Genomic DNA, 22,443 nt, shown 5'->3' on the forward strand with positions numbered 1-22,443 from the left:
TGTTGTTGCAAAGTAGATAGTGCTCGGGAGAAAGGGAAGAAGAGAACACGTTGTCCACGTACTGTGTCTATACGCATTTCAGTCTTTCCAGCAGTAGCTAGCGATCTCAGCAACTCCTCTTCCCATTTCATGCCCCACTAGCTGCCATCTGAGCTACTGCCCATATTACACATGTGGCCTCCAAGCAAAAAGGCCCCTCACTCAAATGCAGAGTCCAGGGATAACAATCTGTGATGAACTTCACTACCAACTTCACTTTATTAATTAGTCCCTGTCGGCGCTACTTCTGAAAACGCGCAATTAAGAATAAAATATATAAAATGTGTCATTGGCTACATAACAGTCTCTATCTCAGGATATTCTGCAATCTAAGGGGGGCTATATAACGTTAGAGACTTTTTTTCATAAGCATTGAAAGTAAATTAACCATAATAAAAAATTAGAAAACAATTGAGAAATTCAAGACAGGAATTTTGAAACTGGCTTTTAATTGTGCCAATAATTAGCACATCATTTCACCTCAAGGAGGGGATGGAGTCTGATGTCATGATCACTACGGTTTAGCTCAGCCCTGAAAGGCGGTAATTTCATACTGTAGGTTTATGGCCACTCCTAGCCCCGGATTTCCAAGAAGAGTCTTCACATTGCTTAGTTTTGATTTTTTTCAATAAAGATGATCCATTAAATACACAATCAAATGTGATTTCATTTCTATAGGTTTCACACGAGTTTTCATATATATAAATTTTCAACTCAAAATAAGTGAGACATTCATGTGTCTGGATTTTTTCACTCAGAAAACAAACCATATATATATTAGGAATACTGGTGGAAAAACTTGATTTTTTTCCCTGCCATTCCACGTTCCCCCTCAAATCGGAATGGTAATTCAGAAGGACCTAGAAAGGAGCCATCCTTTATCCAATCACTTGGGAATACAACAGTGAGTAATTTACTTGAATAGTATAAGACATAAGCCCCTCCTCACCCTCTCCTCTCTCACAAAAACAATCCAGTAGTAAACTGAGTAAGTAAACACTAACCTTTACTGGATACTTGCTCTACGCCAGGCCCTCGCTAAGTGTTTACATTTGTTCATTCATGTAATCCCAACCACAGCTCTAGGAGGAAGGTACTATTACCATTCCCATTTTACAGAAGAAAAAACTTAAGCTCAGAAAAGTAACTTGGCCAAAATCTCTCAGACAGTATGTGACAATACCAGAATTTGAACTCAATTTGTCTAGCTGCAAAAACCCTGAATGTCTGATCCCAGAGTTCTGTATTATTAAACACAATTTGTGTGCGGTATCAGGTGTATACTTTATGAAATAGCTTACTACCGTATCAGAATAACGTGCAGAAAAATGGTTATTTAACCAAGCTCTATGGTAATATATTTAAAATGATTTGGTTTCTCATGTTTTGTCACCAAATCTCTTTATTAATGGCGCTAGAGTAATATAATCCTATTTTAAAACAAAGGACCTAGAGAAAGACCCCTTATTGGAGCTCCCTGCCAGGCCACGAAGAGAGAGACTCTATCGGGAGCACAGAGATACCAGAATGGCTCCTGAAAACATTCATTTTCCAGGAAAAAGAGCAGCCTGAACCATTCACAAGTAATCCCTGGGGTTTTATGGGGCTTTATTGGGGGATTAACAGATTCCTTTCAGTAATACACAGACATCTACTACAACTAGAAGAAGATTAAAAAAAGAAGTAAGGTTAACTTCAGTGAGAAAAAATATCTGTTATGATATCACGTTCATAAATGTAAAACCATAACCTTTTCATGTTTCCTTTTCTCACAGGCCTGGCCACAGACACATCATGATTAGCATCTGCTACAGTAGTTTGGATTTTTATTATAATGGTTAAAATGGCAGGAATAAAACTAAAAGAGATGAGGGGGTGGCAGCTGCCTCTTCTCCGTGTGCTTGGAAATATCAGCTCTGATTACCGTCTCTAACGGGAAAAAATAAACCTTAACAATGACAAAAACGCTATTCTCTGTTTCGTTGGTTGGCATTATTTTCTACCTACAACTGAACACACATATATATTTTGATTTCTGAGCAACCTCGCTGTAAAGTCTGACTTGATGAAGAATAAATCTCACTGTAAGATTCTGACTATAAACCTTTACAGACTACCAACTCTTCCGAGACCTCTAATTCATTAGTTAAAGGAAAGCTGAGTTTGACAACTTACGGAAACACATGAGAAAGAAAAGAAAAAGTAAATGTTCTTTTATTCAAAAGAGTCAAGAGGAAGAGGACATTAAATCATGAAGAGTAAAGAGAGAGGAAATCACTTTATTCCTCCAAATTCTGGAACCGACCCCTGGGAGACATGCTTTTAAGCTCAAAAGAGACACTTCAGGATTTCATTATACAGCAGGTTGCATACTTATGGAAACTGTTATGCCAAGAAATGTCACAGATTCAATGAAAATATACGTAAGTTCAAGAAGTGCTCGACAATTTATGTTTTGGAAGATATCTCAATTTTTTATGTTGACATCAGAGTGCCAAAAGACAAACAATTATTCTGGGCCTGAAGAAGGTTGGATGGACATATCCAATACTGTTATTTTGTTTCTCCGTGTTCTTGCAAAATCCGATCTCAATTCTCAATAATCAATCACAATAAGCACATATCTTCCATATATCCCAGACCCAGTAGATGCTCCTCATTGCTTAGTCGCCCCTGCATCTCTGCAGCCGTTCTGTAACCAAAGGGCAAAGTTCTGAAACTACATGATTCAATACTGATATTCCAAAGCTGTTCTTATGAGTGCCTGTTTATAAGGGAAAGAGGTTGAAAAAACCATAATCGAAAAACTTTAAGGATTATCTGTAAATCTCACTGTTAAAGTCATCTTTTTAATTACCAGGGAAAAAATCTTGGTGTAACTGAGAAATTTGGGAGCCAAGAATCTTTTTTTTTTTTTTTTTTTTTTTTACCATTATTCCTACTTTAGTCCATATTTTCAATGAAAACTTTACTTCTCTTTCCAGTACTTTAGGTGTTTTTCTCTGAAACTGAAAGTTACGGGTATTTGTGTTTGCAATTGCAATATGCTATACAATTTCAGTATGCAATTGGAAAGAGAATGTGTTTTTTCCTATAAAACACAAGGAGAAAAACATAATGCACTATATACAGCGTATGTGCATTTAGGAAAGGGGAAGAAACGAGCAGATAACTAGAGTTATAAAAGAAGTCCTTCTTTACCAATCCAGAATAGGCTTTCCTAAATCTCTACGGATGCATTCCTGCTACTGCCAATTTTCAATGCCTCCTCCGTGCGTATTATTCAGTCAGTTCTTTCCTATGTATTGGACCAATCTTAAACAATGTATGTAGTTGAAACCTTTTCCTTAACTGGTGAGAAACAAATTAGGGAGGAGAATTTATTTCCCTGTTCAGAGAACAGATAGCAGTAGAGCTCTTGAGGTAGGAGCCTGGAAAATGGGCTGACAAGTTACATCGTATATTTGGACACCTCCAATTTATATTATACCATTGTATCAATTCAATTCGATTCCAGGCACTATTTGTTAAACACTTAGCATGTGCTACTAGGAGAATCACATCCGCTCTTGGGGTGAAGTCAACTCTCGAGTGGAGGAACGCAGCCAGGGGAGGTGAAAGAGGAAGCCGGGGCCCAGGAGAGTGGGAGGCCCCGAGGGAACAGGAGGGAGCTCAGCACCCTCGAGGTGGTAAATCCCACTCAACAGTTTTATTAAGGCAATGAGTAACAGAGGAACAAAGGCCAGTAACAGTCGTCAGTTCTAGAAAGATACCGTTCAGTCCTGCTCTTTACAGCCCGTCCTTCTTTTCAGGCATTAACAACGAAGTCACAAAAACTGACATGAGTTACTTACTCATGGACAAGTTAAAATGCATGGAAGTTAAAACCTATTTAAAAAAAAAAAAAAGGAAAAGCAAAGAATACACTTAATCTGCAGGCGAGCACTTGTATTATGTGACATGGCTGCTTGCTTATTCAAGTGCCTTTAATCCTTTAGTGGCCTGAGCCTTTCAGAGAGAAAGCAACATCTTTCACAGGAAGAAAAATGTATTTCAGAAAAGCCAATAGGACCCAATGAATACATTTTATTTGCAGCTTAACAATGTAAACAACACAAAATTTGGTTCTACAGTTTCTAATTTACTGGGGGTTTTTCACAGGTCCTAATTATTCTGTATGTGGAATGGCCTCAATCTATATTTAGCTCTGAAAGTGGTCCACCCTCTGACCTTGGGCAAGACAAAAGTTAGTCACTAACAACAAAATAGCAGAAAGAGAACTCAAGAATACAATCCCATTTACAATCACAACAAAAAGAAAAATATTAGGAATAAATCTAACCAAGGAGGTAAAAGACTTGTACACTGAAAACTATAAAACACTGTTGAAAGAAACTGAAAAGACACAGAGAAATGAAAAGATATTCTGTGCTCATGGATTATAAGAATCAACATAGTTAAAATGTCTATACTTCCTAAAGCAATCTACAGATTCGATGCAATCCCCATCAAAGTTCCAACAACATTTTCCAGGAAAATAGAACAAAGAATCCTAAAATTTATATGGAACAGCAAAAGACCCTGAATAGCCAAAGGAATCCTGAGAAAAAAGAACAAAGCTGGAGGTATCACACTCCCTGATTTCAAAATATACTACAAAGCTACAGTAATTAAAACAGCATGGTTCTGGCACAAAAACAGACACACAGATCAATGGACCAGAATCAAGAGTCCAGAAATAAAACTACACATCTATGAACAGCTAATTGTTGACAAGGGAGCCAAGAACATACAATGGAGAAAAAAAGTCCCTTCAATGAATGGTGTTGGGAAAACTGGACAGCCACATGCAAAGGAATGAAAGCAGACCATTATCTTACACCATACACAAAAATTAACTCAAAATGGATTAAAGACCTGAATGTAAGACCTGAAACCATAAAACTCCTAGAAGAAAACATAGGTGGTACACTCTTTGACATTGGTTTTAGCAGTGTGTTTTTGAATACCATGCCTACCCAGGCAAGGGGAACAAAAGAAAAAATAAACAAATCGGACTACATCAAACTAAAAAGCTTCTGCACAGCAAAGGAAACCATCAACAAAACGAAAAGACAACCCACTAACTGGGAGAAAATATTTGCAAATCACATATCCAATAAGGGGTTAATTTCCAAAATATACAAAGAACTCATATAACTCAACAACAAGAAAACAAACAATCTGGTTGAAAAATGGGTAGAGGATATGAACAGAGATCTTTCCAAAGAAGATATACAGATGGCCAACAGGAACATGAAAAGATGTTTGACATCACTAATTATTAGGGAAATGCAAATCAAAACTACAATAAGATATCACCTCACACCCATCAGAATGGCTATTATTAAAAAGACAAGAAATAACAAGTATTAGAGAGGGTGTGGAGAAAAGGGAACCCTCACACACTGCTGATGGGAATGCAAACTGGTGCAGCCACTATGGAAAACAGTATGGAGATTTCTTAAAAAATTAAAAATAGAAATACCACATGATCCAGCTATTCCACTTCTGGGTATTTATCCAAGGAATTTGAAAAGATATATGCAACCCCTATGTCAGCATTATTCACAATAGCCAAGACTTGGAAGCAACCTAAGTGCCCCCCAATGGATGAATGGATAAAGAAGATGTGGTGTATATTTATAGAAAATGAAATACTACTCAGCCATAAAAAAGACAAAACTGTGCCATTTGCAAAAACATGGATGGACCTTGAGGGTATTATGCTAAGTGAAATAAGTCAGACAGAGAAAGACAAATACCACATGATTTCACTCATATGTGGAAGACAAACAAACAAGCAAACACATAGAAATGGAGAACAGATTGGTGGTTACCAGAGAAGGGAGTGAGAGGAGGGAGAAAGGGGTAAGGGGCACATATGTATGGTGACAGACGGCAACTAGACTTTTGGTGGTGAACGCCAAAGATGTAGTCTATACAGAAGTCAAAATATAATGACGTATACTTGTAATTTATATGTTATAAACCAGTGTTACTGTAAAAAAAATTAAAATTAAAAAAAGACAATGGTCAGTCACATTTCCTGCTATGTAAAGGATTTGAAGACTTCAAATAAAAAGTGCTTTAATAACTCATCACAGGGCCGGCCCCATGGCTTGGCGGTTAAGTGCATGCGCTCCGCTACTGGCGGCCCGGGTTCAGATCCCGGGCGCGCACCGACGCACCTCTTCTCCGGCCATGCTGAGGCCACGTCCCACATACAGCAACTAGAAGGATGTGCAACTATGACATACAACTATCTACTGGGGCTTTGGGGGGAAAAAAAAAAGAGGAGGACGATTGGCAATAGATGTTAGCGCAGAGCCAGTCTTTCTCAGCAAAAAGAGGAGGATTAGCACGGATGTTACCTCAGGGCTGATCTTCTTCACAAAAAAAAAAAAAAAACAAAACTCATCACATTATTATTAAAGTTTTTTTCCTCGAATAATACTTATAGGGATAAGGAAGAATGAAAGTGGATCCCCAAGAAAATGAAAAGAAAATTCACTTATACCAGATGAAATGCAGTTAAACTAAGATTGGTTTTGGCAGGTCTCAGGATCCGTCATGATCCACCATGGCCCAGACTGACATACATCTGATACACCATGTCAGTAGTCATTCTGTTTATGGATACCTCTAACAAGTTTTGGTAACTATCAGAACTATATTTAAACACCCGTAAAACCAAAACACTGAGTCTACTTTCTGTGGATACATTTCTTAATTCACATCTGAAATATATATCTATTAGGATGCATTCAGTGGCAAGTAAAAAACATTCCTCATTCAAATGGTTAAAAAATAAAGAAGTGTCATTGTCTCCTATAATCTAAGGTACAGTCGCTCTAGGGTTGGTTAATTTGGTGGCTTAAGATCATCAAGATTCACCTTCCTGGGTTAATCTCCAAAATATATAAAGAACTCATACAACTCAACAACAAAAAAATGAACAGCCTGATTAAAAAATGGGCAGAGGGTATGAACAGCCATTTTTCCAAAGAAGATATACAGATGGCCAAGCGGCACATGAAAAGATGTTCAACATCGCTAATTATTAGGGAAATGCAAATCAAAACTACAATGAGATATCACCTTAAACCCGTCAGAATGGCTATAATTAACAAAACAAAAACCAACAAATGTTGGAGAGGATATGGAGAAAAGGGAATCCTCATACACTGCTGGTAGCAATGCAAACTGGCGCAGCCACTATGGAAAACAGTGTGGAGATTTCTCAAAAAATTAAAAATAGAAATACCATAGGGGCCGGCCCCGTGGCTTAGCAGTTGAGTGCGCGCGCTCCGCTGCTGGCGGCCCAGGTTCGGATCCCGGGCGCGCACCAACGTACCACTTCTCCGGCCATGCTGAGGCCGCATCCCACATACAGCAACTAGAAGGACGTGCAACTATGACATACAACTATCTACTGGGGCTTTGGGGGAAAAAATAAATAAATAAATATATCTTTAAAAAAAAAAAAGAAAGAAATATGATATGATCCAGCTATCCCACTACTGGCTATTTACCCAAAGAACATGAAATTAACAACACAAAGAGATTTACGCATCCCTGTGTTCATAGCAGCATTATTCACAATAGCCAAGACGTGGAAGCAATCCAAATGTCCAACAACCAATGAATGGATAAAGAAGATGTGGTATTTATATACAATGGAATACTACTCAGGCATTAAAAAAAGACAAAATCGTCCTGTTTGTAATAACAGGGATGGACCTTGAGGGTATTATGTTAAGTGAATTAAGCCAGACAGACAAAGACAAACACCGTATGATTTCACTCATATGTGCAAGATAAACAAATTCATGGATAGAGAACAGATTAGTGGTTACCAGAGGGGAAGGGGGTGGGGGGAGGGCAAAAGGGGTAAAGGGGCATATATATATGGTGATGGATAAAAACTAGACTATTAGTGGTGAGCATGATGCAATCTATACAGAAACTGATAAATAATAATGGACACCTGAAATTACACAAGGTTATAAACCAATACAACCTCAATAAAATAATTGGAAAAAAAAAAAAGATTTACTTTCCTAGTCTTCCCTACTCGGCACATGTGCTTGTCATCACCTAGCCATTACAGTCTGCTAGAGTGTTATATTTAATTTTTAATAAAAATGTGATATCCACTGTTTAGTCAACTAAAATTAGGAAAGTGATTGCAAGTGTCTATAAATTATTTTGTTCAGCAAAAAAAGAAAAAAGCCCCAAAAAGTAAATCATTGAAAAAGAATATCATGCTAGTTAAAAAAAACTACCATATATGGATAAATGTATGTCACACTTATAAACTAAATTCTTGCTAAATGCATAGCTGGAGAACAAGCAGCAAAACTGTGAACCGCCTTTCCCTAAATCTTATTATGCTATGACCGACTTCTTAAGTACAAGCTTTTGCTTTGATCAGAGCTGTTAGCGATGATAATATATTTGGCAGCTATGGTTCCCTGGTATGAAATAACAAACCTGTGATGATCAAATGAAGTTTCCTTTACTCAGAGTCAGAAGCAAGACAAAATATTCACCTAAATACCCTAGTCAATAGAAGAGCAAATAGAACCACAGTTCATGAATTGACACAATATTGTTCTCTCGGTCAGCTACACCCAGTGCTTTAGGTATCGTATATAAAACATACTCAAGTCAGATAAAATATCAAAGGATCTTTATTGGTTAATGAAAAACGACAGAGAATTTAAACTTCATAAAGGGAAATAAGTATACTCGGTGTTTTTTTAACCCTCATTATCCCTCTGTTTTTACCAGAACAAGTTTCTCTGTAAAAGAAGCAAACTTGAATTGTCCAGGGCATTTTTATGCCATTGCTGTCCAGATCCCACAGATCAAGAAACAATACACAGATTTGTCATATTTGCTTAAACAACTTCCACAACCTTTTCTCTCCCTCTGAGCCCCTTTGTCTAAGGTCTCCTTCCTTCCTCTACAATGGTTATCTATCAGCTAACTAAGTGCAAAACTAATCTGAAGTCCCAGGTTTCCCAGGTACCCCTTGGCTACTTCATTCATACCCACAGCTTTAACTACTAACCTGATGCCACTGAACCCCACTTTCTCTCTCTCAGATATATCATCTGTGTCCCAGACTTCCCTCCTGGACATGTCACTTGATTGGGCCACAGGTGCTTCAAAACGTCCAAAATCGAACTCATCATCTTCTTGTCATCAAAATCTGTTTTCTCTTTTATCTTCTACTTCGGTGTAGGGCATTACAGTCTACCTAGCTGTCTAAAACCCAAATCTGGGAGCCATCCTAGACTTCTCCCTTGTCTTTCACAATCCACCCTGAAAATACTGACTCTCCTGCCTACTTAGATCTGCAACGCACCCCTCCTCCTCTGTCTCCACTGCAAATGCCAAGTGCAAGCCATTACCAGAACCTGCCCAGACTAGCACCAGAGACTCCTTACTCATCTTGCTGATTCAGGCTTCCGTTCTCTTTCAACCGTCATGCTTTTACACGACTGGTGGAGTGGCCTTCTAAAGTACAAATCTGATGGTGTCATTTCAAGCTCCAAAATTTTTCATGGCTCCCATTCCCTACAAAATAAGATCTGAATTCAGATCAAATCTAAAGGATAAGTAATTCACGTGCAGAGTGAACCACTTACACTCCTCTGGGTCACTACTCAGCCTGGAAAACACCTCCCTTTCACTTGTCTGTCTCCCGACATTCTCATTTTTCAGCTCAAACCTTATTACCTCTTCTGTGCAGCCTTTCCTGACCATCCCAGGCCGAATCAGAAGTACCCATTGGTTCCCATTAACTTCATTACAGTCATTACAGCCTTAAATTGAAACTGTTGGCGTGACTTCCCACCAGAAAATAAACTCTTGGAGAGTGTGGTGCCTGTTGGCCCATTTTTGATCTTGATCTTTAATATACAGCATAATGCTTGGCACTTGGTAGGTTCAATAAATATCTGCTCAATAAATTGCACAAATAAATTACAGCAGCCATAAAGAGACTGCAGAAGTTGCAAGCGAAGGAGGAGTCTTTATGTGCATAGCTGGCAGCTCAAATGCCCCCAGGGAGCTAGGAGCGACCCGACAGCTCAGGCAGCATCGATGCCTCCCCAGTTCACTCTGCCAGTGGGCCACAACCGAGAGCCCTGACTCACCACCATCACACTCCCCCCTCCAATTCCTATTTTAAGAGGAAATATATAACAAAAGAAGAGTACAGTGGAATTGGATTTTCAGATTGAGCTAGATAATGAGGATTTTATCACTTCTCTTCCAGTTAATCAGATGCAATTATAATCCAAGTCTAACTTTGGCAAAAACTAAAATACAACAATTTAACATAAAATAGAGAATTTGTGAATTATAATGAAGGAAGAAACTTCATGAGGTCACTCAGACCTGCAGGTTAGATGACCTCATAAGTGGTACTCTCTTTTCCACCTTAAAAGTAAAGACAGGGGCCGGCCTGGTGACCTAGTGGTTAGGTTCGCACGCTCCACTTCGGCGGCCCAGAGTTCACAGGTTCGTATCCCAGGTGCAGACCTACACATCACTCATCAAGCCATGCTGTGGCAGGCGTCCCACATGCAAAACAGAGGAAGATGGGCATGGATGTTAGCTCAGGGACAATCTTCCTCAAGCAAAAAGAGGAGAATTGGCAACAGATGTTAATTCGAGGCCAATCTTCCTCACCAAAAAAAAAAAAAAGTAACATTTTACAAGTCCCTTAACACCTTGTTCCAGTGTTTACCATCTTTTAGTGTCCAAAGTATTTCCTAATTCCTAGAATAGTGTATTCCCAGTACAGATTAAGAAGAAATTGACTTCTTTTACTATACTAACCCTTCCTTAAGTCACTCTTCTAGCCTTCTCTGTCCTGGGCTTAAGAATTCTAGGGACCGGCCCTGTGGCTTAGTGGTTGGGTGCGCGCACTCCGCTACTGGCAGCCCAGGTTCGGATCCTGGGCGCGCACCGGCACACCACTGGTCCAGCCATGCTGAGGTGGCATCCCACATACAGCAACTAGAAGGATGTGCAACTATGACATACAACTATCTACTGGGACATTGGGGAGAAAAAGGGAAAAAAAAGGGAGGAGGATTGGCAATAGATGTTAGCTCAGGGCTGGTCTTCCTCAGCAAAAAAGAGGAGGATTGACATGGATGTTAGCTCAGGGCTGATCTTCCTCACAAAAAAAAAAAAAGAATTCTACATACGCTTTGTAATAACACAGCAGTAACAGTGGGCACTGGTGAGTGAGCACCGAGCACGTGTCAGGCATGATGCTAAGTGCTTTTCGTGCTTATCTTGGTCAGTCCTACAACATCCTGATGAGGTCACCACCATTATTAGCCCCATCTTAGAGACAGGTTTGGAGTCGTTAAGTTTTGTGCACAAGGTCGCCAGCTGGGAAGTGCCAGTGACCATTAGAACGGGTATGACTGACTCTAGGAACTTCTGGGTCACTATGCTCTTCTCTCTGGAGCCCTCCCTCTCTCTCCACTATTCTGCATCCTCTCCAATTCCTCCAGGCTTCAGCGGAATGCTGAAGAATTTAAGGAGTTTCCCATGTTTGTCTCTTGTGCTTTCTCCACATTATCAAGTCAATTTTTTAAATGACACTACATTAAATAGAATAGATTTGCCAACTTTATGTTTTTCCCATAGCCAAAAAAAAAATAGTGAAGTTTTTATCTTCACTATTGAATTTATACACATAAATTATATACAAATATGCATATGCAATATAAAATACTACATAAATGCATAAATTAAAGCACCTGATATAGATATATACATTTTTATTTTGATTTTTATTTATTTATTTTTTGCTGAGGAAGATTAACCCTGAGCTAACATCTGATGCCAATCCTCCTCTTTCTGCTGAGGAACATTGGCCCTGGGCTAACAACTGTGCCCATCTTCCTCTACTTTATATGTGGGACGCTTGCCACAGCATGGCTTGATAAGTGGTGTGTAGGTCCATGCCCAGGATCCGAACCTGCAAACCCCAGGCCACCGAAGCAGAGCACATGAACTTAACCACTACGCCACTGGGCCAGCCCCCACATTTTTATTTTTTAAATGCACCAACGTTAATCACGTGCCAATTTAGGAAAAGAATTACAAATAATGCAAATCCATAATAACATGAAATGGGTGTTCCGATGTTAGGAAAGTAAGAATACTGTTGCAATAAGTATTCTAATACAATGAGTATTGCTATTATAAGTATTGTTATATATTAATAACTAACATTTTTATAACACTATATGTCAGGCACTGTGCTAAGCACTTTTAAAACACTAATAAGCATTTTTAGTGTGGTGGGAAAATGTATTCAGAGGCAATCAGGCAATATGATGGGCTAGTTCACCATAACTTTTGGCAACTGGAAGGGTCTCCTAACACTAATTTCCTATACCCTAATGGCTCTGTTTGACTGCAGACCTTGCACGCCAATCATTTCATTCACGTAGTTTTTCTTTTTATTTGGAATTCAATATTTACTTTCATGTTTTCTAAAATACACTTAAAACTGAAGGTTCTACAAATAAATCATGAAATAACATCAATTATTACTGCATCATTCTAGCAGCGATGCTTAATTTGTCAGATAGTGAAATCTACCTCATGGCACCGCCCTGTAACATGTAGGGAGCCTCGGGCATCATATAGATCATAAGGTTTGAAACCAGGCCAAAACATGGTTGGATTTCAAATTAGCCTGAGCCACAGCTGTCACTTGGTGTTAGCATCCAGATTAATAGCTGATACACCAGTTAAAATATAGTTAGCCATCACTAAGATTAATTCTCTCAGTTACCTACCCTGAAGCTTCCTCCAACTCAAGCAGATGTAAAGAAATAAGCTAAGATTTCCAATTATCAGTTGCTTTTCATTTTTATTAGGGGCATATTACAATGAAATGGCAAACACTTTCTTTTTAGAAGACATGTTTCATCAAAGAAACATTGAAAAGAGGACAATTAGATTACAAAAGGGAACAAGATTGGCATTTGAAATACAGTATTTGAACATGTCGAAGGTTCTACCTTTCTAAGAACATTATGCCTTCTAGGTAGGAAGATATAAGTCCCAGTTAAACCAGGATGTTCCTGGTTATCTCCTTTCATCCCAGCATAGTACACTTACCAGTGGACCATCTGAATGATAAATCATATGGTCACTCAATTTCTGTGTCATAAAATACATAATTAAATACCCTGTACTCAGCTCTGATTAAACTACTTGATCATTTTAAACAGAGAAAATTTTCAACTGTGAAAGTTTTCAACTGAAAAAAATGTACAGTTTTCTCAGATGATACACTGTCTTTTTGCTTTTCCCTCTTCTAACATGCTTGAAATAGAGTCATCTTAATCGGTCTAAGTAGAGGTGAAATTTTCTTAATCATCTCCCTGTCAGCCTGCGCGAAAGAAAACAAGACAAATTTTTTGGTCCTGCCCACCACAAAACAGACATTCCTATATTATAGAATATCAGTGTCACATAATAATGATTTTTAAATGAGTCATTTCGTATAGATATGCTAGAGTCACATACCTACAAGACAGATAGTATGACCACATACCACAAAATGCCTAAATGGAAATTAAAGAGGGAGGGAGAAAAAAATTAAAGAGAGAAGAATCACTGGCTTATATTTTATATAGAGATAGCTGAGTAGCCATCAAAATTAATTAGTTGGAAGAAACGGCTGGAAATATTGATCAAAATTAAGTTTGGAGAGTTGTCTGAGGAGTAAATGTTTTCATGGTTTCCTTGAACTCAAGCAGCAGGTCTTAAGAATTTAGGCCTCAGTGCTTAGGATTTATACTCTTAAAAATTACTGACAATCTCCCCACCTCCAAGAGCCTTTGTTTATGTTTATCAATTAATTCATTTCAAATATCAACAATAAACCCCTTATAATAAATAATAAATGAAACATTATCATATTACATTATCATAAATAATGTTTATGTAAAACAACTACCTTTTTAAATTAGAAAATTTTATAGTGAGAAGAATGACATTTTACATTTTTGCAATTTTCTTTAATGTCTGGCTTAAGCAAAGATAGCTTTATCTTCATATCTGATTCTGCATTCAATCTGTTGCAATATGTTGTTTCACTTGAAGTATAAGAAAAATCCAACCTCACATGGATATATAGTTGGAAAAGGGAGGAGAATAACAGCCTTTTCAGATAATTGTGGATATTCTTCTTTGATCCTATATAAAAACTCAACAAGTTATAGTCTTAAAGTTTAGTTGCAATGTGGAATCTTAAAACTTATCAATGAAATTTTCAAACTCTTTATAGTCAAATCTTTTGGTCTATCTCGAACTTTTAATGGATCTTTCATCCATGCATATCTTTATTACAACATATATTGGTCATTTAAAAAATATTGATTCACTAAGTTTTCCAGATCTTCCATATTTTGACACATTTCATTATGCAACATCAAAAAAATATTCATTAATATCAGCCCATCTCATTAGGAAAGTCTCTAAGTATGGATTGCCCAGGGGCACAAGTACACTTCTGGAGGTGATGGAGATGTTCATATCTTGATGGTGATAATGGTTTCACAGTGTATACATATGTTAAAAATTCACGACTTACATACGTGCAGGATCTGCATATAAGTTATACTTCAGTAAAGTAAAAACAGGTAGTGTGATGATGAAAAACAAACTGGGAAAATGGAGTTCATTATTCTACTCTGTGCTCTCTACTTTTATGTATGGAAAATTTTATGTATTTTATGTATGGAAAATTATCCATAACAAAAAGTGGGAAAAGTCTTCAAGTTTTAGGAAACTATCAAACTCATGGTCATAGATTAGAGTTTTCCAAAATTCTTATTTTTTGCCTGAAAGCTTGAATTTTACCATTAGTAGTAAATAAGGTCAGTTGTCCTTGATGTGACAGGTTTATTTATTTTCAAGAAACTGTCTGCCAAATACCCAAGTGTGAAAAGGAGAGTCTGTGAGTCATTCTTCAAGAAAAAACGGTGTTCCATGAAAGCAAGTGGCTACTGTAGCTTGTAGCTGAAACAATAAGGCGAGTGCTTTTCCCCAGACCCCTGCTTCAACATGCAGCAGAGCGCCCCTGTGCATTTCCTATTTTTGTTACACAGAATATCAAAGCACACATGTGGAGACAGATTAGATACAATTAATAATTCTTACTACTCAGCAAGAATATTCTTACACGAAACTGGCTTTTTAACAAAAATTTTTTAATTGTAACTGCCTTGATCCATACTGGCCACACACAGTTTTACCCACCACTGTTTCTGCAACATTAGTATAAACGTTAACCCAGTGGAAAAAGGCAAATAATGTCTTAGTATATATTATAAAAATAGTTGTGCCCTCCCAGACCCTTAAAAGTACCCTAGGGACCACGAGGGACTCATGGACCAAACTTGGAGAACTACTGAACTAAAGTATATTTTAAAAGGATTTAAAACCCAACAAAAGTGTAGCCTTGTAAATTATCAGAATCTTAAATAATTCGTAAGATAAGCACTGTGAAGGACATTTTTCTATGGCAAAAAGTAAATGATTCACTTGAGAAAAATAAACATTCAAGCACATATCTATTGCCAATAACCTTCTCCACTAAGTGGACCCTCAAGTGGGCATATGGCATTTAAGCAATACAAACATTTTCAAATTAAACATTCTAAAAATTTATTATTTATCATTGATCTGACAAAGGTTCAGATTTAAGGATTCTAGAAAGCTCGATTTTTGTCCTAGCTGTGCCTTTCACCCAATGAAGAAAAATTGTTGACTTCCTTCTCCCTCCACCCCCTCCTAGCACAACCACCAGTGGGTCAATTACATTGACAGTATTATCTTCCATAAAGGAGACCTTCATGCCTACACACTGAAACTGGGCAAGATCCAGAGCTCTCAGAGCTCTGCCCTGGCCCCTAAGGGTAAAGGAGCACTGAAGATTCGGACACCAAAGTCAGAGCTGAGGGTCTCCCCAGATGCAACTCCAAAAGTCCTTTCCTTTTGGCTGAACTACCACCTAGATACAACTACTTAAATCCCTGGGTGGACCAGGACAAGCCCTTAAGACTGACAGGATTGGTCTAAACTGCCCAGGTCTCTTAAGGGTGAGTCCCAAAAAGCAGGGACATTCGGATAGAACAAATTCATTGACTTAAGTCACTCAGAATCTTATAGTATTTCAGCCCGTAAAGTCTTGAGTCTGGTTTCTAGCTGTTTGGCATTGGATACAGACTGAATTGACTATAGCTACAATGACTGTTACTTACTTGACTACAACCCTTTTCCTCTTCTGTCACCATATCTGTGCAGACCTGTATACTTCTATTTGAGCCAATGGTTGGCCCAACACTAACCCCCTCATTGCCTCTGTGCTACAGTCTGAAACTAATTGAAAGTCTTATCTTTAGGATCCAATTCTGTGTCATTAAGTCGAGTATTAAACTTCACCCTCTTTTTATCCCACATCTATCCACTCAGTCTCCTTTATGACATATTCATTGCCTTGGTATACGTGACTGAGCCCATCTCCTTTCCTACCTCCCTCACCAACTCCTCGTACACAAACCTAGCAATCTCCCCCTCCATGGCTTCCTTAGCTAACCAGACTGTACGTTCAACCACTACAGTCTCTGTAGGGTGCCTCCTGTCACTAATATTGCCTCCACTCTGCTTCCTAACCCATTGCTTCTTGCCCTCTGCAAATCATACCTATTGCTCCTGGAAAGTGTCCTTTCTCTACTAACCATCAGTCTGCTCCTCACTCTCATCCTATTCTTCTGAGCTCTGCCATTCCTCACCCCCACACTCTTCTAGAAAGGGCTATCAAAGCCCATTATTGTTATAGACAAAGCCCTACTCATCTATTCCTCCTTCCTCTCCATTTCTCAGATGTAGTCTTAGCTGCCCAGTGACTCTGCATTACTCTTAAGGACTACGTCTTATACTTCTCTGTATCTCATGATACCCAAGAGAGGAGTACACACATCGTACACGCTCAATAACATTCACTAAATTAATGATGAATAATTATTATTAAACCAAAAAACAGCTGGGGTCCCCAGAAAATCATTCCACTTCTGCTTGCAAAAGTTATAAAGAAATATACTGGCCTGCAAAAAAGCACCTTCTAGACCTTTCCAAATTCCCCATTGCCTCCTATAAGATATGTCTGACAGCTGACAGTAAACCAGTCTTTGCAAGCAGTAAATTGCTCATCAATTTTACAAAGGGTGTCATTTAGTCAATTACCCTCCCTAAGGAAATATAAATGGAACATAGCTGCCTGAGAAAAAGTAATTCACCCAACTCCAGTAAGTAGCTCACAGACAACAGCATTCACCACTCTAGGCTATCTGACCTGTATTTCATTCCTGGTTTCACCAGGAAGAATTGGTTTTTTACTTTTTTTGGGGGGGGGGGGTGGATTTTAGCTGATTAGTACAGCTAGGTTTGCAAGGAGTTGTAGCCCAATATTAAGTAGGCATAAAAGCACCCAAAGTTTTGATTATAAGAGAAGTAAAATGTAGTACCTTTTCTTGTATCTGAAAATATGAATGTTGCCTCCGTATCCTAGCAAACTCCCTCAACACTCCACACCAAGGTGTACAATGGCAGCAGATGGAGAGGAAAATGTTCAGCCTGGACAGGTGCAGTAGGCACAGGGAACAGCAACAGCTATCAGGGCATCCAAACTCAGATGTCTTCAGGAGCCAAGCAGGTAGGGGGAACAAATCCAGCAAATTGTATAAGAAGAACAACAGAGTAAGGGGGAGTGATAAAGGGTCACTGTGCCTACTGCCCGTCCAGGAAAGCGCTGCCAGGCAAGAATGTGGGATCAATGTGGCTACATTTCCTATTGTTCGGAAGGCTGCAGAAACTCAGATTTTTTTTTACATAAAATCAGCCCAATATTGGCAAGTTATTCAAATTAGACAAACAAACAAACAAAAAACCCTGTGCAAGTCAAGTACAACACGAATGGCTGCTAATTTGCAATCCTTGGAACACACAGTAAGGTTAGTGGGGTGTAAAAAATATTATAAAAATCTATTCCTAAAACGAAACCCCTACTTCACACTCACTATTTGTAACTGGATTTCTGTGTTAATCCTCTGTGTCTTAGTAATCATATTAATGAACAAACCAGGTAGATTAAAAGCTCAAATGCAAAAACAAGAAGAAAATATGAATGAATACATATAAAATCTTTGGCTTGGAGATGACTCTAGTCATAATAATTAAAGAAATCACAGGAGAACATTTTTTAATCCATAATTTAACAAAAATTTAAATTTTTGTTGAATAATACCTTGTGACCTTCAATAAATGTTGAAAAATACCTTGTGACCAAAATTAAATGGAAAATATTTGACGCCAATATAGCAAAAGGCTAATTATCTTTACTCTAAAAAAACCTCACAACTGGTAAGAGACAGAAGAAGAATGAACTCCAATGCTTGATGGACGAGGACGGCTTGCTGTTCCAGTCCCTAACCCAGCTCAAAGCAGTGTGCCCTGTGGGACTGGGGTTGAGACAGCTGCAAAGCCACACATGGGATTAGGAGGGGGAAACAAGCACAATAAGATGCACTCTTGAAAAAACTTAAAAAGCACCAGAGGAAACTGAGTGTCACAAAAGACCCAACAAATAGAAGAATTCATATCCAAGGAACTAGAGATTTAAAAAATAATAAAAGAACATTAAAAATTAACTATATTGAAATCCTCCAAGAGATAAATGAAAGAACAGTACCTATGGAGCAAAGAAAGAACAGGAAAATACAAAAAAGAATCAAATGGAAATCTTGGAAATGAAGCATACAGTCATTGATATTTAAAAAAAAAAAAGATGCCCTAAATGATATAATTGAGACAGTCGAAAAGAAAATCGGTGATTTAGAATCTAGCACTTTCCAAGAATGCACCATTAACAAATTAAGAGATAGGAAATATGCAAATCAAATAAATTCTCTCCCCAGAAAAATTCACATATGCACCTACATACAAAGTTTCATAAACAATTTCAAGAGGTTCCCATAGTCCTTGACACCCAACTTCAACCCTAGCACTCTGACTACAAACTATCCTATGATCTGAAATCTGTCCCCCTCTATTAATGCATACAATAAAACGCTGGTTCAAGATTCAGAAAACAGACACTAAATTTGAGTTAGGATCCAATCAAAGAGAAGCCAAACCAATGTAAACCAATTAAATCTGATTAAGAAATGAAATTCACAAAGAAAAGAGTCCCAAATCCTGCTAAATATTCTCTGTTACAAAATTCAGGTAAGATCAAGAAAATCAGTAGTTATCCACAGCAAATAAAAGAACTCTAGTGTGTATTAAAATTGGTAATCATAACATTATCATTTTAGTGGCACATATTATTTCAAAGCTCATACTGGCATCACAACATACGACAGAAAAAAATAGAGTATTCGTAATAGGCAAAAACCATTTTTTTTAAATAACATTAAATGATGGGTGTGGGGCTACAAGATTGGTGGAGTCTGAAAGAAGCTCAATTGCTCTGAATTAGAAAAAGGTGAGAGACAAAGAAGCCTGAGGGGAAAATCTACAGAAATTGACTAAAATGAGGGGAATTTTAGAGACTAAGCTGGAAAAGAGCAATAAAAGAGAAAATTCAGTGGCTGGAACACAGTGTTTTGGGGGAAGCTGAACAGAGCTGTCTAATGGCAGCACAGATAATGCAAGCTATAGGCTGCATAATGCAGTCCCACAGCATCTTCCGTAAAATCTATACATTGCTTGCTTTTTTCTTTATTTTGTTTTTTTAGTGGGAGAGGCAATGAAGCACTGAGTTCTCCTTCAAGGTTGGCTTAAAGTAATTACAGAGAAGATATGGAAAGCTAGACAAAATCTGTATTACACAAGAAGGATTAAATTTGCCTTGTACAATGAACCTAAGCAGAAATGTTTGGTCCTCATCAAAGCTTCCATGGAAGACAGCTCTCTTACAGAGATTCTGAAAACACAAAAGTCTTCCTACAAATAGACTTGAAATGCTTTAGAACATAAAGTTCAAACAACACACTGAATACCTTCTGTTTAAGATAACTAATATCTCTGGAGGGTCAAATGATGACTTCTCTGAAGATCTCTAGTGAGAATTTGGAAATAAAATTGTGTCTCTTGAACATTTTTGTAAATGCTTGAATAAACTTCAGTATTAAGATTCTTTCAGGATGCATATTTCCATAGGTTTTCTTCAAGCTGATGTGGAGAGAGATATCTTGGTTGAAGACCTTGAAATATTTAGATACATGTATTTATCTTCTTTGAGTATTTTCATGTTACTTCAAAAGTATACAAATCAGGTGGTCTTGAGGTTCACATTTAATAAGAATAGTGCCTGGTTTGAAACAGTAAATTTGAATCACAACAGATCAGGCTCCTTTGAAATACATTCACATTGCGAATGAGGGGAATAGCCCTGTTCTGGTTAAAAAAAATCTTCATTTGGTGTACACACTTTCACTTGGAAACATAATTGTGTATGAGTCTTTCTTATCACACGCCATATCCCTGAGAAGACGATAGAAGCATTTATGTATGAATCTTTGTTTCCCCTCAAAACATGTTTCCCTTAGGGAAGAAATTGAAGGACAGGTTTTCAATCTTTGCAGGTCACCTACAAATGCTGCTTCTTCTCAGAGTAAAACTTTCCTGCCTGGAACATTCTATTCCTAATTAAAAGCAGCAGACATGAAAATGCCTGCTGTGGATGGTGTGGTCACACAGGACTTCACTGGAGAAAATGCTTTCTTCATATTCATGAAATAAAATTAAACTGAAATACACTTTGAATCAATATTTCAAGACTTCATTATAACTATATTTAAAGCACGAAAGTATAAAAACTATAGTTCTAAATCTTGACTGATAATTATGAATACTAAATATATTCTAAACACAAAATTTTCAATGTATTATTCCCAAAACACAGTATTTAGGAAAATGTCATTGGAAAAAAAAGTATAACCAGCCCTAAATATTTGCCAAAATAAAACGATGCTAAAGAAATCAAAAATAAAGATAATAAATAATTTTTCAATGGCACTCACCAATCACAATTGAAGACTCACAGTGATAATAACCATTACTTTGTTTCTTCTTCAGCATGGAGCAAAGATCTATGCGATGTACCACTTCTTCTCCAAATCTGTGACTGATAAATTTTTCATAGAGTTCGGGGTCTATTTTTTTCACTCCCTTGAAATGACAAAACAAAAATCACATCAATCAATAATTTCACCTAGGCAGTCAGTTCATATTTACATCACATTCTTAGAACCTGATAATACATTTTCGTATACAGTACTGCCTACTGGCATTTGAAACTGGATACCGCAGACTTGTAGAGTTGTTTTTAAAGCCTCTCTGCCTAGGATGAGTTGTATTAAAAAAAATCATTGAAGAGTGTTGGGTTAAATTTGGCAGCATTCAAAACTTCATACACTTTAAGCTTCAGAAATAAGGAAGTATATCAAGTTAAAATTTGAGATATCAAGAGAAAAGTAATCATCTCCAACAACAATGGAGAAATGGGTGAATTTTCAAAAAGTGATACGGATCATAACATTTTATAGTGTGTAAAATGTTTTTTTTTCTTTTAAAGATTTTATTTATTTATTTTTTTCCCCCCAAAGCCCCAGTAGATAGTTGTATGTCATAGCTGCGCATCCTTCTAGTTGCTGTATGTGGGACGTGGCCTCAGCATGGCCGGAGAAGCAGTGAGTCGGTGCACGCCCAGGATCCGAACCCGGGCCGCCAGCAGCAGAGTGCGCACACTTAACTGCTAAGCCACGGGGCTGGCCCTAAAATGTTTTAATAAGAAGGATGCAACTTTTAAACTCCTTATGTAAGAACCATCTGAAAGATAAGTAAAGGTTATTCAAATTGGAATAGGGGGTCAGTGATCTTCCAAGTCCTTCTCCTCCTGCCCCTCCTTACTCTCAGTGCCTTTCAGAGCAGGCAGAAGCTGGTTGCCTTTCAACCAGCACAGCTGGTTGTACACCTGCAGTTTTCCAGCACAGGGGAAAGAAGGTCTCCCCTCCCCTTACTACACAATGGTCCTGCACTCAGTGGCATAGTCCCAAAATACAGTCTGTAAGATGAAGGCACAATACTTCACAGGGCAATTTACCAGCTGACCATGTGTGAACTTTTCCTTTTAATTTACAATTTTTTTTATATTACCCTGGCAATACTTGTCATTTGTTAAAAATGAGAAAATATGAAGAATCTAGAAAAAAGACAATAAAAATCACTCATGATCCTGCTATT

The 22,443-nt window shown here is 37.8% G+C and overlaps 1 protein-coding gene across 5 annotated transcripts in view; it reads right to left on the reverse strand.

Moving 5' to 3' along the window:
- The window catches only part of AKAP7 (A-kinase anchoring protein 7), a 146,607-nt gene that overhangs the window by 39,773 nt on the left and 84,391 nt on the right, over positions 1-22,443 (reverse strand). For 3 of the 5 annotated variants that reach the window (XM_058566265.1, XM_058566268.1, XM_058566267.1), the window contains exon 7: positions 21,222-21,369. In XM_058566265.1, coding sequence (XP_058422248.1) covers positions 21,222-21,369 — 148 coding nt within the window. Of the gene's footprint in view, positions 1-13,447; positions 13,523-20,381; positions 20,510-21,221; positions 21,370-22,443 lie in introns of those variants that run through there. The other 2 variants (XM_058566270.1, XM_058566269.1) reach the window with 2 other exon arrangements.

This window comes from Diceros bicornis, chromosome 23 (genome assembly GCF_020826845.1).
Source record: "Diceros bicornis minor isolate mBicDic1 chromosome 23, mDicBic1.mat.cur, whole genome shotgun sequence".
NCBI lineage: Eukaryota > Metazoa > Chordata > Mammalia > Perissodactyla > Rhinocerotidae > Diceros > Diceros bicornis.